The 14,523-nt window shown below is 63.2% G+C and overlaps 4 protein-coding genes across 5 annotated transcripts in view; 3 read left to right on the top strand and 1 right to left on the bottom strand.

Moving 5' to 3' along the window:
* The window catches only part of CHLRE_02g095113v5 (uncharacterized protein), a 6,276-nt gene extending 5,588 nt beyond the window's left edge, over nucleotides 1-688 (top strand). The window contains exon 10 of the mRNA XM_043059574.1: nucleotides 1-688. This exon is cut by the window's left edge and continues 305 nt beyond it. The gene's annotated coding sequence lies outside the window, so the exon portion shown is untranslated.
* Nucleotides 689-1,052: 364 nt separating this feature from the next.
* CHLRE_02g095112v5 (uncharacterized protein) lies at nucleotides 1,053-3,308 on the top strand. Its single transcript, XM_043059573.1, has 4 exons — nucleotides 1,053-1,318; nucleotides 1,569-1,607; nucleotides 2,052-2,147; nucleotides 2,647-3,308. The coding sequence occupies exons 1-4, from the start codon at nucleotides 1,190-1,192 to the stop codon at nucleotides 2,734-2,736; spliced, it is 354 nt and encodes a 117-aa protein (XP_042927204.1). The 5' UTR covers nucleotides 1,053-1,189; the 3' UTR covers nucleotides 2,737-3,308.
* A 54-nt stretch (nucleotides 3,309-3,362) lies between these two features.
* On the top strand, nucleotides 3,363-13,574 carry CHLRE_02g095111v5 (uncharacterized protein). Its single transcript, XM_043059572.1, has 24 exons — nucleotides 3,363-3,623; nucleotides 3,711-3,810; nucleotides 4,142-4,214; nucleotides 4,516-4,589; nucleotides 5,133-5,203; nucleotides 5,431-5,518; nucleotides 5,858-5,905; nucleotides 6,152-6,226; nucleotides 6,612-6,641; nucleotides 6,909-6,989; nucleotides 7,248-7,334; nucleotides 7,761-7,848; nucleotides 8,175-8,368; nucleotides 8,637-8,702; nucleotides 9,176-9,345; nucleotides 9,617-9,698; nucleotides 9,930-9,977; nucleotides 10,357-10,439; nucleotides 10,648-10,737; nucleotides 10,961-11,035; nucleotides 11,396-11,498; nucleotides 11,790-11,853; nucleotides 12,033-12,178; nucleotides 12,611-13,574. The coding sequence occupies exons 1-24, from the start codon at nucleotides 3,445-3,447 to the stop codon at nucleotides 13,133-13,135; spliced, it is 2,640 nt and encodes an 879-aa protein (XP_042927203.1). The 5' UTR covers nucleotides 3,363-3,444; the 3' UTR covers nucleotides 13,136-13,574.
* Nucleotides 13,575-14,308: 734 nt separating this feature from the next.
* The window catches only part of CHLRE_02g095110v5 (uncharacterized protein), a 1,274-nt gene continuing 1,059 nt past the window's right edge, over nucleotides 14,309-14,523 (bottom strand). For both annotated transcript variants that reach the window (XM_043059571.1, XM_001701170.2), the window contains exon 2: nucleotides 14,309-14,523. This exon is cut by the window's right edge and continues 636 nt beyond it. The gene's annotated coding sequence lies outside the window, so the exon portion shown is untranslated.

Raw genomic sequence — 14,523 nt, 5'->3', positions numbered from 1 at the left:
TGGTGGGGTCATGGTGGGGTCATGGTGGGGTCATGGTGGGGTCATGGTGTGGTCATGGTGTGGTCATGGGGTGGTGGGGTCATGGTGGGGTCATGGTGGGGTCATGGTGGGGTCATGGTGGGGTCATGGTGGGGTCATGGTGGGGTCATGGTGGGGTCATGGTGGGGTCATGGTGGGGTCATGGTGGGGTCATGGTGGGGTCATGGTGGGGTCATGGTGGGGTCATGGTGGGGTCATGGTGGGGTCATGGTGGGGTCATGGTGGGGTCATGGGGTGGTCATGGTGGGGTCATGGGGTGGTGGGGTCATGGTGGGGTCATGGGGTGGTCATGGTGGGGTCATGGGGTGGTGGGGTCATGGTGGGGTCATGGTGGGGTCATGGTGGGGTCATGGTGGGGTCATGGGGTCATGGGGTGGTGGGGTCATGGTGGGGTCATGGTGGGGTCATGGTGGGGTCATGGTGGGGTCATGGTGGGGTCATGGTGGGGTCATGGTGGGGTCATGGTGGGGTCATGGTGGGGTCATGGTGGGGTCATGGGGTGGTGGGGTCATGGTGGGGTCATGGTGGGGTCATGGTGGGGTCATGGTGGGGTCATGGTGGGGTCATGGTGGGGTCATGGTGGGGTCATGGGGTGGTGGGGTCATGGTGGGGTCATGGTGGGGTCATGGTGGGGTCATGGTGGGGTCATGGTGGGGTCATGGTGGGGTCATGGTGGGGTCATGGTGGGGTCATGGTGGGGTCATGGTGGGGTCATGGTGGGGTCATGGTGGGGTCATGGTGAGGTCATGGGGTGGTGGGGTGGCGGTGTTTGGGGTGGCGGGGTTGGGGTGGAGGGGTTCCGGTGTTGGTGGGGTGGGGTTGCAAAGATGGTAAGGAAAGCGGTACAGGGGTTGGGGTGGTGGAGTGAGGCCCGCGTGTGAGGCCGTGGGGGCGCGTGTGGTTTCGGGGCTTGGTGAAGTCGGTGGGTGCGCGGGGCATGGGGTCCTCAGCGCTGTGTCACACCAATACATTCGGCCTTGCCTATTGTCCGCTCACTCTTCCTTCTCACTACCGTATGTGCTTCGCCACTCTGCACTGCACTGCAACATCACGGCTCAAAATGTTGTACACCACATACTCGTCAGCATTATCACCGCAACGCCACACACACCCGCACGCTCACACGCCCACACAGGTGAAGTCGGACTCCATGGCGCTGTTCCTGCGCTCACCAGGCGACCCCATACCCGAGGACATAACCGGAGGCGGCGGTGCAGGCGGCGGCGGCGGCGGCGGCGGGCAGCAAGACGACCGGCCGCTGTCCTTCTTCGGCGTGCAGGTGCGTGCGCGCGGTCATGCATAGCAACACGCGCACAGTGCGGTTGTGCAGGGAGGGGGTTGCAAGGATGTTTGGAAAAGCGGTACAGGATGGGGGTGGTTAGTTCATGTCAGTCACTATATAAAGCCTGTGGCGTCTTCACGTCTCGTGTGTGTCTAAGGACTGGTGCAGGGAACCCCCATCTTTTGCATTTGGTTCGGTTTACGTTGGGCTGGTCTCTAAAACCCCCCTTCCCCGCCTGCCCCATCAGGACGGCACGGAGGTGCTCGTGGACGAGATCGACCCCGAGGTGGGGCATCGGCGGGATGGAGGGCTGGTGGGCGGGGGGGTTGGAGGGTTGTAAACACCAGCCCCAACTACACCGGACTAGGGGTTGGTGGCGGGGCGGTTAGGATGGTGAGTAGCCCGTTATAACATGCCCATACCCAGCTCCACGCGCCTCATGCATCTGGGTGGCGGGCTGGTTGGGATGGTGAGTGAAGCACGAGGCTCAGGAGCTTCAATTTGAATCCCATTCTTCGGCGCTGCTTTACATTCTTTTCGTTTCCCATTGCCCAGCCACATTCGCACATTCGTACATTCCCATAGCTCGCTCCATGCGCCTCGTTGACCTGATGCACCCCAATGCATCCAGGGCTTGTTACCCAGACAGCCACTGCCGCACACTGGGCCCCCCTCCCTCCCACTCCTACCTCTGCCCCGCCGTCGCTGTGGTCTCCCCCCTCCCCTTTAGGCTCTCAAGCGGGCTGACGAGGACGCGCGCGCTGCGGCCAGTGCGGCGCACGAGCAGCGGCTGGCGGAGCAGCTCAGGGCGGCGGATCGTCTGCAGGTCCGGAGGGGAGGGCGGGGCGGGGTCGTTCATCCCATTCCCAAATTAAACCATTTTGCCAACCCAGAACCTTTAGAGCGCGGCGGAGAGGGACATACCCTTGTTCTTGTTGGTGATCTTCCGGCGGGGCGGGGCGGGGCGGGGGATGTGTGCGTGCTGACAGGCGTCGGGGGATTGAGAGGAGGCAGCAGGAGGGGGCCAAGCGTGGCGGGAGGAAGGGCGGGGTGCGGGACAGCGCCCGTGTTTGGGAGGGACAATGGCTTGGTGAGTGGGTTGAGGTGGGTGGGCGGAGGCAGGGTGGCTGAGGGTCGGGCGGGTTTATCAAGGTCTGTCATGGGTGCTGGATGGATGCTAGTAATGTGCTAGATGGATGCTAGTTATGCGCTAGATGGATGCTAGTTATGCGCTAGATGGGTGTGCTAGTTATGTCCATCGCCTTGGCCGAGCCACGGACTGGCCCCCACGTCGTTGACGCCCGTCATCGCCCGCTCGCCTACAGGCCGAGTTTGCGCGCAGCATGGGCCTTCAGCAGCAGCAGCAGCAGCAGCAGCAGCAGGGGGCGGCGGGGGCTCCGGAGCAGCAACAGTAGGGCCCACGCGCCAGACCTTCTGACCTCAACAGCGCAGTCACCACCTGGCGGGGCGGGATGCTACTCATTGAGTGGGCTGGTTTGGCGTGCGTCACAAATCGACATGGTACGGTCATGTGATACATCGGTGGCAGCCACCAAATGGGTGGAGAGGCGCGTGCGAAGAGCGAGGGTGCAAAATGCTGGTTGGCGTGTGCAGGTGACCTCGGAGATTGACTCGCTGCAGGTGGGCATTTGATACTTGCGAGATGAGGAGTAGGGGCAGTTCGACAAGGGGACACCTTTGGCCCAGGACAGAGGTGGACGCCGGCCGCCGGCCTGCTTGGGAGGGAGAGGCGGGCGAGCTGCTGTGTGGAGGTGTGGAGGGCAGCGCGCACAGGTGGTTGGCCGCGGGGTGCAAGGGGTATTTGTAGCCGCCCAATTGTAGGCTGTTTCAAATCTACTCGGTAAGGTCTTGTTTGTGACTGATGAGGACGCTGTTAGGCGCATGCCTAGCTCATCCGCAACACCACGCGGAATGAGCGCGAAATGAGTCGGGCCAAGAACCCATAACGCGTTTCCCACCACCACGCAGATATAACGACAACGACTGTTCTAGTATGTACTTCGTGACCCCCCTAATTCAATAGGGCGTGCGTCCAAGTAGGGTTCCCGGCCCAAAGCACTCGGGGATCCCTCGCGCTGCGACTTTGGGGGCAATTAGGAGCGATGCGGCCGCTGCAGATTTTGGTGCTGCTTGTGGCGTTAGTTCTGGCCAGCAAGGCTGTGCAGGCTGGATACAGCATCGAGACTGCTGGTCTGAAGGTCATCTTTCCGCCCGATAACAAGAAGACCGTGCAAATGGCGATGGCGGACTTCGGGAAGCCCCGCTATGGCGCTACTATGATGTAAGGGCGTGCGCAAATGGCGTGTTCGCGACCGAAGGCCCAACTGACCGCGACTGAGCAAGCGACGCTCTTGTCTGCTTTGCGCAGAGGCAACCTGATTTACCCGAGCAGCCAGCCGGGATATGGTGGCTCTTCTGGCTACACCTGCTTCCCGGAGGACTGCCAGTATGGCTGCCAAAACTTCAATGTGGGTACAAGGGCAGGGCCCGTCGTCTACGAGCGCCGCAGCTTAGGAGCTCAGCTCTAGGCCCTTCTCTGGAGCCGCTAGTCGCTAGCTAGATAGGGCATTGAGCTCGCCGGCTGGCTCACGGCAGGGACTCGTATAGCGTCCCTGCGGGTGTTGCACCGTCGTCGGACTGCACTTGCGTTGCCTCCCCATCCAGTCCACGACGCCCGCGCAGCGCCCTGCACCCTGTCGCGGGTCCGTCTGCTGGGCACTCACTGCTGACTCGGCGCCTGGTGCTCCCTCTTCCCCAACGTAGCTCTTCCCCAACGTACCTCTTCCCCAACGCCCGCAGGCTAGCAAGCCGGTCTTCAAGATTGACCGGCAGCCGGGCCAGTTCTACATCATGCTCCTGGACCGCGGGCCGCGTGAGTAACTGGGAACTGCCGAGGAGGGGGGGAGGGGCTGGCACGTGTGCCATAAACACCCTGAGAGGGGGGTGGCTCTGGGTGTTTGGGTGTTGGATTGCCGGGTGAGTGTTGGGTTGACGGGTGGAATCGTAGCGGCGTGCTATGGCTTGGGCATGGGAGGTGAGGACAGACGGGCAAACTACAAACGACAAACTGGCCAGCTCCCTGCCCAATGCCCCACTCTGAACCCCCTTCTGGTTCCAACTTCGTTCCTATCACCCCACCCATGCTGCACCTCACCTCTTTCCCCACCCCGCAGGCAACCAGGAGGGCCACACCGCCTGCTACTTCCTGGACAAGGTGTTCAACGCCCAGGCGGCAGGAGCAGACGCGGTGAGGAGCTGGGCGGGTTGTAAGTAGCAGCCCAAACTAAACCGAACCCAATGTGCAAGAGCGAGGAGGAAAGCGTGGTGGTGGTGGTGGTGGGGGGTCGAAAATACCAGCCCAAGCAAAACCAAACTAGCGGAGCGCAGGCAGAGCGGGGGGGGGGGGAGGTTAGTTGCCCGAGCTAAAAGAAGTATGTCCCAATAGTCAAGGAATCGTCGCCCAACCCACGGGGGGCGGAAGGAGGGAGGCAGGCGGTGCGGTGGAGGGACGTACTGCCGCGGTGGGGGGAAGCGGCGGCAGGGCAGTGCCAGCGCACTCATTATCCCAAAGAGCTCGAGGGGGTCTGGGAGCTCGAGGGGGTCTGGGAGCTGCTTACGAGCCATGCTACAGCGGCGAGGTGTGTCGTGTCATGGTGGGGTGAGCTGGGCGCGCCCGCTGGTCCCCCTTGTCATCCCGGCTGCGGCCACGGATCGCTCACTCACACCCACACACTGGCTCATTCGCCCACACACGCCGCCTCCCCCCATCTTTGCACTCCCCCGCATCCAGGTACTGGTGGCCAACGACGCGCCCGGCGAGCTGTCCACCGCGGTGGCGCCCGAGGACGACGACACAGCCAAGTGCGTGGAGGGAGAGAGAGAGAGAGTGTGTGTGTGTGTGTGTGTTCATTGTGTGTGTTGCACAAGGTTCTTTGTTGTGTGCATGGTGATTGGGGAGTTGGTGGGGAACACACTACATTCACCTCCACCCACCTCATTAGAATGTCTCACCACCTCACCCCTTGCTGCCTACTTTTCTACACTTCTCTGCACCAATCTTTGCACCACCACCCCTCCCTGTCCTGCAGGGAGCTGCAGTCGCTCACCATCTCTGCCGCCATGATCAGCCTGGACGACGCCAACCTGCTGCGCAAGCTGATGCTGGCCAACCCGCAGGTGGGGGGAAAGGCGGCGGTGGGGCGGGGCTACGGTGTGTGCCCGAGCCCAGCAAGATAGGTCCCCGTTGTCAAGGAGTCGTCGCCCAAAGGGGGCAAGGTGAAAGGAAGGGGGGTAGAGGGGGAGGTTGGGGGGTGGAGGGGGAGGTGCACGCATGCGCGGCAGCAGCAGTGCTGGAAGCGGGTGGGAGGGCGGGGATTGCAAGGACCAAAACCCAAGTGTGCTAGACGGCTGGGATGAGGGGTGGAGAGTGGCGGTGGGGCAGGCGGCAGGGGATGAGCCTGGGCACTGTGCGGGCTTTTTTGCTGCGATTGAGTGACTGCCTGTGCGGCCCCCCAGGTAACGGTGATGCTCAACTGGACGAGCGTTGTGCCGAAATCCAGTGTGGTGAGTGCCAGAGGGAATGGGGTGGCGGGAGGGGGCAGGAGAAGGAAGGGGTGTACGGTCATGAATGCCCCAAACCTAAAGGATTGCGTTAAGGGGTCCGCTCGCGCTGCGTCGGCGGGCACGTGTGCTGTCCGCAGCCACTTCCTCACTGGTAGCATGCAGTGGTTCCTCAGTGATGTTCTGGATTTGCCACGCGCTTTGCCAAGTTTATGCCGTGCGACGTGCACGCTCCCTCTAATCCCGCAGGTGTCGTGGGAGTTCTGGACCAACAGCAATGACGACTGCGGCTTCAGCTGCAGGGAGCAGCTCAAGTTCATTGCGGTGGGTGGGGGCCGTGGTGTGGGGTGGATTACGGTATGTGTCCGAGCCCAATCAAGTAGGCCCCAATAGTCAAGGAATCGTCGCCCAACCCAGAAATGTAGTGAGGTGGGTGGGGCGGGGTGGAGTGGGGCGGTGCGGTTTTCACCATTCCACCATTATGAGGCGCATGCTTATGAGGCGCTGAGACCAGGAACCTGTGCGGGACTATATCGGGTCCTGTGGGCAGGCGTGGTTTACAGTTACCAGCGGTCGAAGCGCATCACAGGCTCGGCCGGCACGTGTGGTTTGGCGCGCGCCCACTGCCACACGCTCTCGCCGCGGCCCCCTTGGCTACGCCTTCACTTCTTAAATAATCATGAGTGTAACCCCACCACCACGACCACAGGACATGAAGGACAAGGCGCAGGCACTGGAGGTGAGGGCCTGGGGTGGGGGTGGGCGGGTCCGAGGTTGAGCACGGGTGCAGGCGAGATTGGATGCGGGTGCAGGCGGAGCGAAGGAGCTGCGTGCGGGGTGCGAAGGGGTGCGGCCAGAGGCGCCAGCTGAAGACGATGACACACGGCCGTGGCGGCGGTGGCCCATCACTCCCACCCCCACGATTGCTGTTCGCCCAAAGATTGCCTGTCGTCGACCATTTTCTAAGCTCATCATGAATGTAACCCACCACCTCACCCTCCGCCAGACCGCCGGCAAAGTCAAGTTCAGCCCCCACTACCTGCTGTGGAACTGCCCCGCCGCGTTCATCAACACCACGGAGTGCCAGGTGGGCAGCGCGGGGCCAGGGGGTGAGCGCGGGAGTTGCAGGACCGGGGTTGCAGAGGTCCGGGCGCGGCGCCCCTACCCCCCCACCCGTCTACCGTCTACCACTTCCTTAACTAATCATGAATGTAACCCCCCACCCACCCCCTGCCTGGCTACGCGTTCACTTCTTAAATAATTATGAATGTAACCCCAACTCCGCTTTACCTTCTCCGCTCCAATTAATCATGAATGTAACGCCACAATGTCAACCCCCAACCAGACCGAGTGCATCATGAACGGCACCTACTGTGTGCCAGACCCCGACGACGACCCCACCAAGGGCTACAGCGGCCGAGACGTGCTGGCGGTGCGGGATGGGGGTGTGGGGTGCTGGCGTGCTTGTGTGTGCGTGTGTGTGTGTGTGTGTGTGTGTGTTAAAGAGCACAAGGAAAACATTACGCGTAGGACAGTGTATGCGATGCAGAGTGGCGTGCTCGTGTGTGCATTGTACATGTGTGCGTGGCGGGGTTACGTGCCCGAGCCCAGCGAAAAACGTTGCATCACCAGGGGGGATGGAGTGTGTAGGGAGGTGCTGGCGGTGGGGCCGGGGTGGAGTTTGCGGGGGTTGGGGGATTCCAGGCAGCACTGGAGGTACCCAGCACTAAATAACCACTCTCACTGTTGCCCACCTACCCGCCCACCTACCCCCCCCCCCCCTACCTACCTGCCCACCTACCTACCTGCCGACCACACCCACCACACCCACCACCACACCCACCACCACCCGCCGCAGATCAACATGCGCCAGCTGTGTTTCCACCGCCTGGCCAGTGCCGCGGGCAAGGCGCAGCTGTGGTGGGACTACGCCACGCGCTTCGCAGGTGCGTTGGCGCGGCGGCACAGCGGGAGGCAGGACAGCGGCAGGGACAGAGCCGGGCAGGCACAGGGCAGCAACCTAGCCGGGCACGTGCGCGGCGCAATTCAGAGTACGAACCGCTCGTTCTCTGTACTGCCTACATGTAGCCCACCTCATTCCCCTCTCTCGTCCGGCTTCCTCGCTCCCCTTGTAACTGCATCACGCCTTCATCACCTCTGACCTTTCGTCCTGTACCGCTTTCCCAGCCATCTTTGCAACCCCCGACCTTTCAACACCCCCCTACCACTTCCTTAACCTATGATGAATATAACCCTGGCCGCACACACGCAGCCAACTGCTCCATGGCCGCCAAGACCTACACCGTGGATTGCGCCGTGGGCGTGTTCGAGTCCCTGGGGGGAGCCGACCTGGCGCCGGGCCAGACCGGGCGTGCGGTGTGGGACGCCTGTGCCGGCTTCAACGAGAGCGCGGCCCTGGCGGCGGCCGCCACCAACCCGGCGGCGCTAAAGATTCCCGTGCTGGAGGTGGGTAGGGGCGGAAGGGAGGGAGGGAGGGTTGTAAACCGAACCCAACGCAAAGGAGCGAGGAGGAGGAGGGAGGGAGGGGGGCATAATTGCGCTACGTCTGGCTGCAGAACGCCTGCGCGCACATAGTTGCCGCGTGAACGCACACCTACCTCAACAGCCGTCAGCCCGAGACAAACCCCTGCTCCCCTTCGCTTTTCAAAAAATCATGAATGTAACTCCCCCTTCCTCTGCCTCTCCCCCGCCGCCTCCTCCGCCTTCCCCTCAGGACGAGCTCGCCAACCAGCGCGGCAACGACAGCCTGGGCATCAGCGGCGTGTCCATTCTGCCCACGGTGAGGGCGCACCGCGGGGGGGGGGGTTGTAGAGATACCAGCCCACACTAAACCAAACCCAACGAAAACGAGCGGAGCACAGGCAGAGGCGTTACTTGCAAGCGATAATACTTATACCCAATGCACCAGGGGGGGGAGCCGGCAGCCGGCACCCGCATGCCTCTTGGCTGCTGCTAGTCGGGAAGGAATGGCGAGAAATCGAGAACAAAATGCCTTCCGTCCGAAAACGGCCACACCCCGTGCCATGGTGCTGTGCTCCGCCTCCACAGCATGACCCGCATGTCGTGCCCCTGCATGCGTGCCGCACCTCCATGTCCCCCTGTCCTTGGTCCACTTGGGATTGGCACGAACAACCCGCCGCACCCCACTGCACGCCGCACCACCCCGCCGCACTGACGACTGGTCTGCTGCAACCACCTGTCAAAACATGGCTACGCCTTCACTTCTTAAGTAATCCTGAATGCAACCCGCAGGTGCGCATCAACGGGCGGCAGTACCGCGGCAGCCTGGACGTGGGCGGCGTCATGCGCGCCATCTGCTCCGGCTTCCCGGCGGGGCAGGAGCCGGCCGTGTGCAACCAGGGCTGGGTGTCGGAGGACGAGTGCGCGCCGGGCGGCGTGGGCTACCTGGCCTGCATGAGCGGGTGAGGGGGAAGGAAGGAAAGGGGAGCCGGGGGCAGCGGGGGCTTGTAAATATAAACCAAACCAAGCCAAACTAGCGGAGCACAGGCAGAGGCGGGGTGGTGGTGGTGGTGAAGGGATGGCTGCAAGTTCTGGAGTAGTCGCGCGAGAGCAGGGGATCGGAGGGGAGGGACTCTGGGGTTTTTTCGGGGGTAGTTGATGATTCCTGAGCGGGGGACCGCAACGCGTCAAAGCGGTTCCAGCTGATAACCCCGCCCTCCCCGCCCCATGCAGTGACGGCGGTGTGGCCGGCAAGACCAAGTGTGTCAACACCTTCCAAGGCTACAGCTGCGAGTGCAAGGACGGAATGTACAAGGTGGGGGCAGGGGGGGATTGGCACTACCAGCCCAAACTAAACCAAACCAAGTTAAACTGCGGAGCACAGGCAGGGGGTCGGGGCTGGAAAGAGATTGGAGGGATCGCGTTGATGCCAGCCGTTTCAAGTGCTGGCCGTTTGGATGGGGTTCCTGCAACAATCTACCCCCCATCCAGCTCGCCCCCGCTGACCGGCCACGCAACCACCCTCCTGCGTGTCGTTGTGCCGCAGTACGTCAACCCCATGACTGGGGAGGAGCGCTGTGAAGATGTGAACGAGGTGGGGCGGCGGGGGAAGGCGGGCTGTGGGGTGGTACGCGAGAGTGCGGGCTGTGACTGCCGCAGTCATATTGATCGTCGTGGGCTGGCGTCTTCGGGCACCTCTCCGGCCACCGACAGATGCTCGAATAATCCTGCCAACTCCACCACCACCACCTGCACCTCTGCCGACTGCATCCCAACCCACCTGGCGCTCCACTTCAATACTTCACCCGACTTGACTCCGCAACCCCACTCACCCACGCCCTCGCCTTGCAACGCCTGATGCTTCTACTTGCTGTCCCCTGGTTCCCCGACTTGCATCCTGCTCCCAATTTTGTAACCTTGCAACCGCCTCCACAAAGCCGCACCTCCAACCCCTGCCCGGCTGCCTGCCGCAGTGCCTGGCCACCAACGTGCCCCTCACCGACCCCGCCTGCGCCTGCCCGCGCTGCGCCTGCGTCAACAAAGTGGGCAGCTACAAGTGAGTCCCGGTAGTGGCGGGGGCCCGCGTCACCAGTCCCAAGTGGTTGTTGATGTGGTCGAGGCGGTCTGGAGCCCTGGCTGGGGTGCGGTGACAAGGGCCGCAAAGCGGGATGCAAAAGGCTTGGCATCGTACCGCGTCGCACGGCATCGCACGGCATCACGGCCGCCGCCACGACATGTCGCGGCACGCAACGCACGCCGCACAGGTGCACGGGCCCTCTTGAGAACAAGTGCAAGGCGGAGCTGAACTGGGGCGGGTGCTGGAGCGGCACAGTCAAGGGCGAGACCTTCACGTCGTGAGTGGGGGCTGGAGGGCAGGGGCTGGAGGGCCGTGGGCGGCGGGGGCTGGGCGCAGGGGCTGGGGCTTAGGTGGCCGAAAGGGTTTGGTGGTCGGGGGAGGGAAGGGGGCCGGCGTGGGCGGCAGGTGTCCGACATGGGGCAACATTCTGCCGCACTCATCATTACTCAGCATCCCACCACACTGCGCACTGCCCCGCTTCTCCGCCTGCCTGCCTGCAGGTGTGTGGACACGGTGTGGGAGTTCCAGCGCATGGCGGCGCGCGGCCTGGCCAACGAGACGAGCCCCTGGTTCAAGTGGGTCGTGCGATCTGGGCAGTTGGATTGCTTGCGTCGTTCATTAGTCGCAGTCAAGATAGGATGGCACGTTCATGTGGCCGTCAAGGTCTGACCGGCCGGCAAGGACTGATGCTCAGGCTCAGACGTCAGCACCCATAGCGTGGGATTGCAAGCAGGGCGCTGGGAGTTCATGCAGACGAATATCGTAGCTGGAAGAGTGCTTGCCAGGTGCATAGCTCTGAACTGCGGTGTCGCCGGGAGCGCTGCGCAGCAGCCAGCACCAGGCCACCACGGCTTCGCCGCCGCTCCCGCCACGTCACCTTCCGCTTCCCTCGCTCGCCACTCCCCTCTGTGGTGTTCGCCCTCGCTCTCGCTCAGGTGCGAGTGCCCCAAATGCTTCCGTGCCACCGCCACCAACACCTGCGAGCCGGTGTGCGACCTGGACCAGTGCGATCGCAACACCGGCTACTGCTCACCCAAGGTGCGTGTTTGCGTGCGTGCGTGCGCGCGTGCGTGCGCGGTGGCGGCATGCCGTGTGCTGTGTTGTGGCGGGTGGCTGACAGTTGAGGCAGTGCGGGTTAGATTCATGATCAGCCAAGGAAGTGGCAGACGATAGGCAATCTTAAGGGAACAGGGGGGGATTCGGGAGGGCAGTGTGTGTGTGCCGCAAGGAACGCGTTCGTAGGAGCTGACTTGGCGTACAGGACCATGTGTGCTGTGCGCATGGTCAAGCCGCACTTGACGCGCCATACTCATGGATGTACGGATGCAGGGCGGCGGTGGCAGCAAGACGGATAGCACCGGCGGCGGTGGCGGCGGCGGCAGCTCCAAGAGCGGTGAGCACGGCTACAGACAGAGCGGGCCTCTCACACCCCGCACCCACAACTCCCTCAACAAAAGTACCCAATCGCCACCCCAAACCCCGCGCATGCCCACTCTAGCCCACCCACTCTCACACCCACCCAATCTCCCACCCACCCACCCACCTAACCCACCCGCCCCGCCCCCCAAGCAGGCGTGTCGGTGGGCGGCATCATCGGCATCGCGCTGGCCTCCGCCGCGCTGACGGGCGGCCTGGTGCTGGCGGCCAACCGCTACCTGATGAAGCAGCGCATGGGCGACGAGATACGGGACATCATGGCGCAGTACATGCCGCTGCAGGTGCGCGGGCGGGGTAGGGGTTGGGGGTGAGGTGGGGTGGCGGTGGGGGGGGGCAAATGCCAGCCCAAACTAAAGCAAACCAAGCCAAGCTAGCGGGGCGCAGGCAGAGGCGACAGATGCAGGCAATAATATGTATGGGAGGGGTGAGGTGAGTGAGTATGGGCGCGCTGCAACTTGTGGGTTCCCAATACCCATTAAGGAACTACCGGTACATGCATGGAGTGCCTTCCCGCCGCGCCGTACGCATCAGGCTGAGGCTGCTGCAGGCGCGGGCAGAGGGATGTGTGGCATTGTGCTGTGGGAAGTTTAGTCAGCAACCATCCAACTCGCACGGACTCCAGCACTTCACGCTGCAGCCCAGCGCACTCTGGCTGTCACTTTGTCATGTTGGGTTTGGGTTCCAGCAACCCGACAAATTGTCGTGTCCTGCAGGAGCGTGAGCGCAACGCGCTGCTGGCGGCGCGCGCCGGCGGCGGCGGCCGCGCGGGCCGCGGCCCTGGCGGCGGCATCCGCCCGGACGAGGACTCCGACGACGACGGCAATGGGGTGGGCGCCTACGGCTGGCCGGGCGCGCCACACAGCACGGCGGCGGCGCCCCCCGGCGGCTCACTGGGCCCGCTGGGGCCGCCCGCGCCCGCCGCGCCCACGCTGGCGGCGGCAGGCCAGCGGGCGGTGTGGGGCCCGCCGCCCGTCAACGCCGCAGCGCCGCCGCACAAGCCCGCTGCGGCGTCGTCGGCGTCGGCGCGGCCCGCCGCCGCGTCAGCGGCGGCGGCGCGGCCGGCGGCTGACGTGTTCACGTTGGGCGAGGCGCCCATGCTTCCGTCCTCGACGGCGGCGCGCGCCGCCAGTGATGCGGACCCGTTGTTGGGTCTGGAGATGGGTGCCGGCGTGGCTAGCCCGCTGGAGCAGGCGGGGCCGAAGCAGGGAGGCAAGCCCGAGGACAACCCGTTCCTCTGAGGGCGCACACGCGGCACAGGTTTTGATACACACAAGACTGATGGCGACGCGAAGCAACAGGCCATGCGACGTGATGCGACGTGACGTGACGGAGGGGGAGGGATTCATCTTGCACACGTGCACCCGCGCGCTCTGGTGTGCCCGGCGTGCGACGGAGAGCGCACGTGTAGCAGTGGGGTGGGGAAATGTGACTGAGTGGGGGGTGGTGTCGGGGACGGGTAGCAGCTAACAACGTGGGGTTACAAGGATAAAGGTTACAAGAATTCGTGCGCTAGCGCAGTGCTTAGTCTGTGCCTGGTGGGCATAAAATGGACAGGGCCATTGAGTGGCCCAGTCCATGTGCAAGGCTATGAATGCAATATTTGCAACATGACGGACAGGTTGATTGGGTTGTCGCTGTAAGCCTGCAGCGCGATGCAACGTGTAACCGCAAGCGGAGGGCTTTTTTTGCCGCGATGGCCTGTCTAACGTACGAAAGTCTACAGGTACTACAATCCGCAGCATTGGGCGGTACGACCCCACCCATGCCACGTGGCCACGTTCCCACCAATCCACGCCCACCTAGCAGGTGAAGCGGTCCCATCCACGCCGCGCGTTAACATCCACGCGCGCTCGACTGCAGCCCCCAGTCGCGGCTCCCTGCCGTCCGCGCTCGCAACTACCCGCTCTCTCTCGCGCGCAGCCACCCATCTCGCGTCAATTACCATGCGTTCATGCTGTCCAATGCCCGTCCTGCCATGGCACGCACCTTCCCAGCCGGCGGCTGTGCATGGGACATGAAGAAGGCTGCTGTGTGTGATCAAGCTCGCGGCTGGCGGTAGCATGCCTCTCAATGTGCCGCTAGCTTCCAGTACAGCTGCGGGTGCAGTACAGCCATCAGAGCGGGAACTTGCTTCTCATCAACCTCTGCTCTTGCTTGTACTAGGAATTCAACTGCAGGTGCAATTGTGCTGCGTGGGCGCGGTGGTGTTGTCATCCCCTTCCGGAGTGGCGCCCTGTGGCGCGCGGTTTGGTTCCGTGCTTTATAGCCTGCCGGCCACACCACGAGGTGATGTGACGGGGTGTGATGTTTCAGCACGTGATGCAGTCTGGAACCCCGCAACGAGAAACCCGTCGAGAGGTGACACTCCAGCCGCACATGCCGCGCTGCCATGTCGCCACGGTCGAAGTCTATCCCGGCACTTGCACTACAAGTTGGCGCGACCAGTTGCTTTGGATGCTGGCCGCATGTTTGCCCTGGCTCCCACCATAACCCTCAAGCCAGGGACTGCGCGAAAAACAGCGAAATTAACATCGTCGCTTCAAGCCTTCGCGTGGCAGCTCCCCGAAGATTAGGGCTATCATAATACACGCCCCACACGGCCTTTGACCCTGCCCAAGCTCACACG

The sequence above is a fragment of the Chlamydomonas reinhardtii genome, chromosome 2, assembly GCF_000002595.2.
Source record: "Chlamydomonas reinhardtii strain CC-503 cw92 mt+ chromosome 2, whole genome shotgun sequence".
Lineage (NCBI taxonomy): Eukaryota > Viridiplantae > Chlorophyta > Chlorophyceae > Chlamydomonadales > Chlamydomonadaceae > Chlamydomonas > Chlamydomonas reinhardtii.
Note: the sequence above shows the minus strand (reverse complement) of the source record. Positions and strands in the feature narration are given on the sequence as shown.

What these genes read in the sequence shown, in the direction of transcription:
- CHLRE_02g095112v5 (XM_043059573.1), top strand. Translation starts at nt 1,190, where the DNA reads ATGGCGCTGTTCCTGCGCTCACCAGGCGACCCCATACCCGAGGACATA. An exon ending in TGTCCTTCTTCGGCGTGCAG is followed by an intron (nt 1,319 to 1,568) that starts GTGCGTGCGCGC and finishes CTGCCCCATCAG; the next exon opens with GACGGCACGGAGGTGCTCGT. An exon ending in GGGCGGCGGATCGTCTGCAG is followed by an intron (nt 2,148 to 2,646) that starts GTCCGGAGGGGA and finishes GCTCGCCTACAG; the next exon opens with GCCGAGTTTGCGCGCAGCAT.
- CHLRE_02g095111v5 (XM_043059572.1), top strand. Translation starts at nt 3,445, where the DNA reads ATGCGGCCGCTGCAGATTTTGGTGCTGCTTGTGGCGTTAGTTCTGGCC. An exon ending in GAGGACGACGACACAGCCAA is followed by an intron (nt 5,204 to 5,430) that starts GTGCGTGGAGGG and finishes CCTGTCCTGCAG; the next exon opens with GGAGCTGCAGTCGCTCACCA. An exon ending in TACCTGGCCTGCATGAGCGG is followed by an intron (nt 9,346 to 9,616) that starts GTGAGGGGGAAG and finishes CGCCCCATGCAG; the next exon opens with TGACGGCGGTGTGGCCGGCA.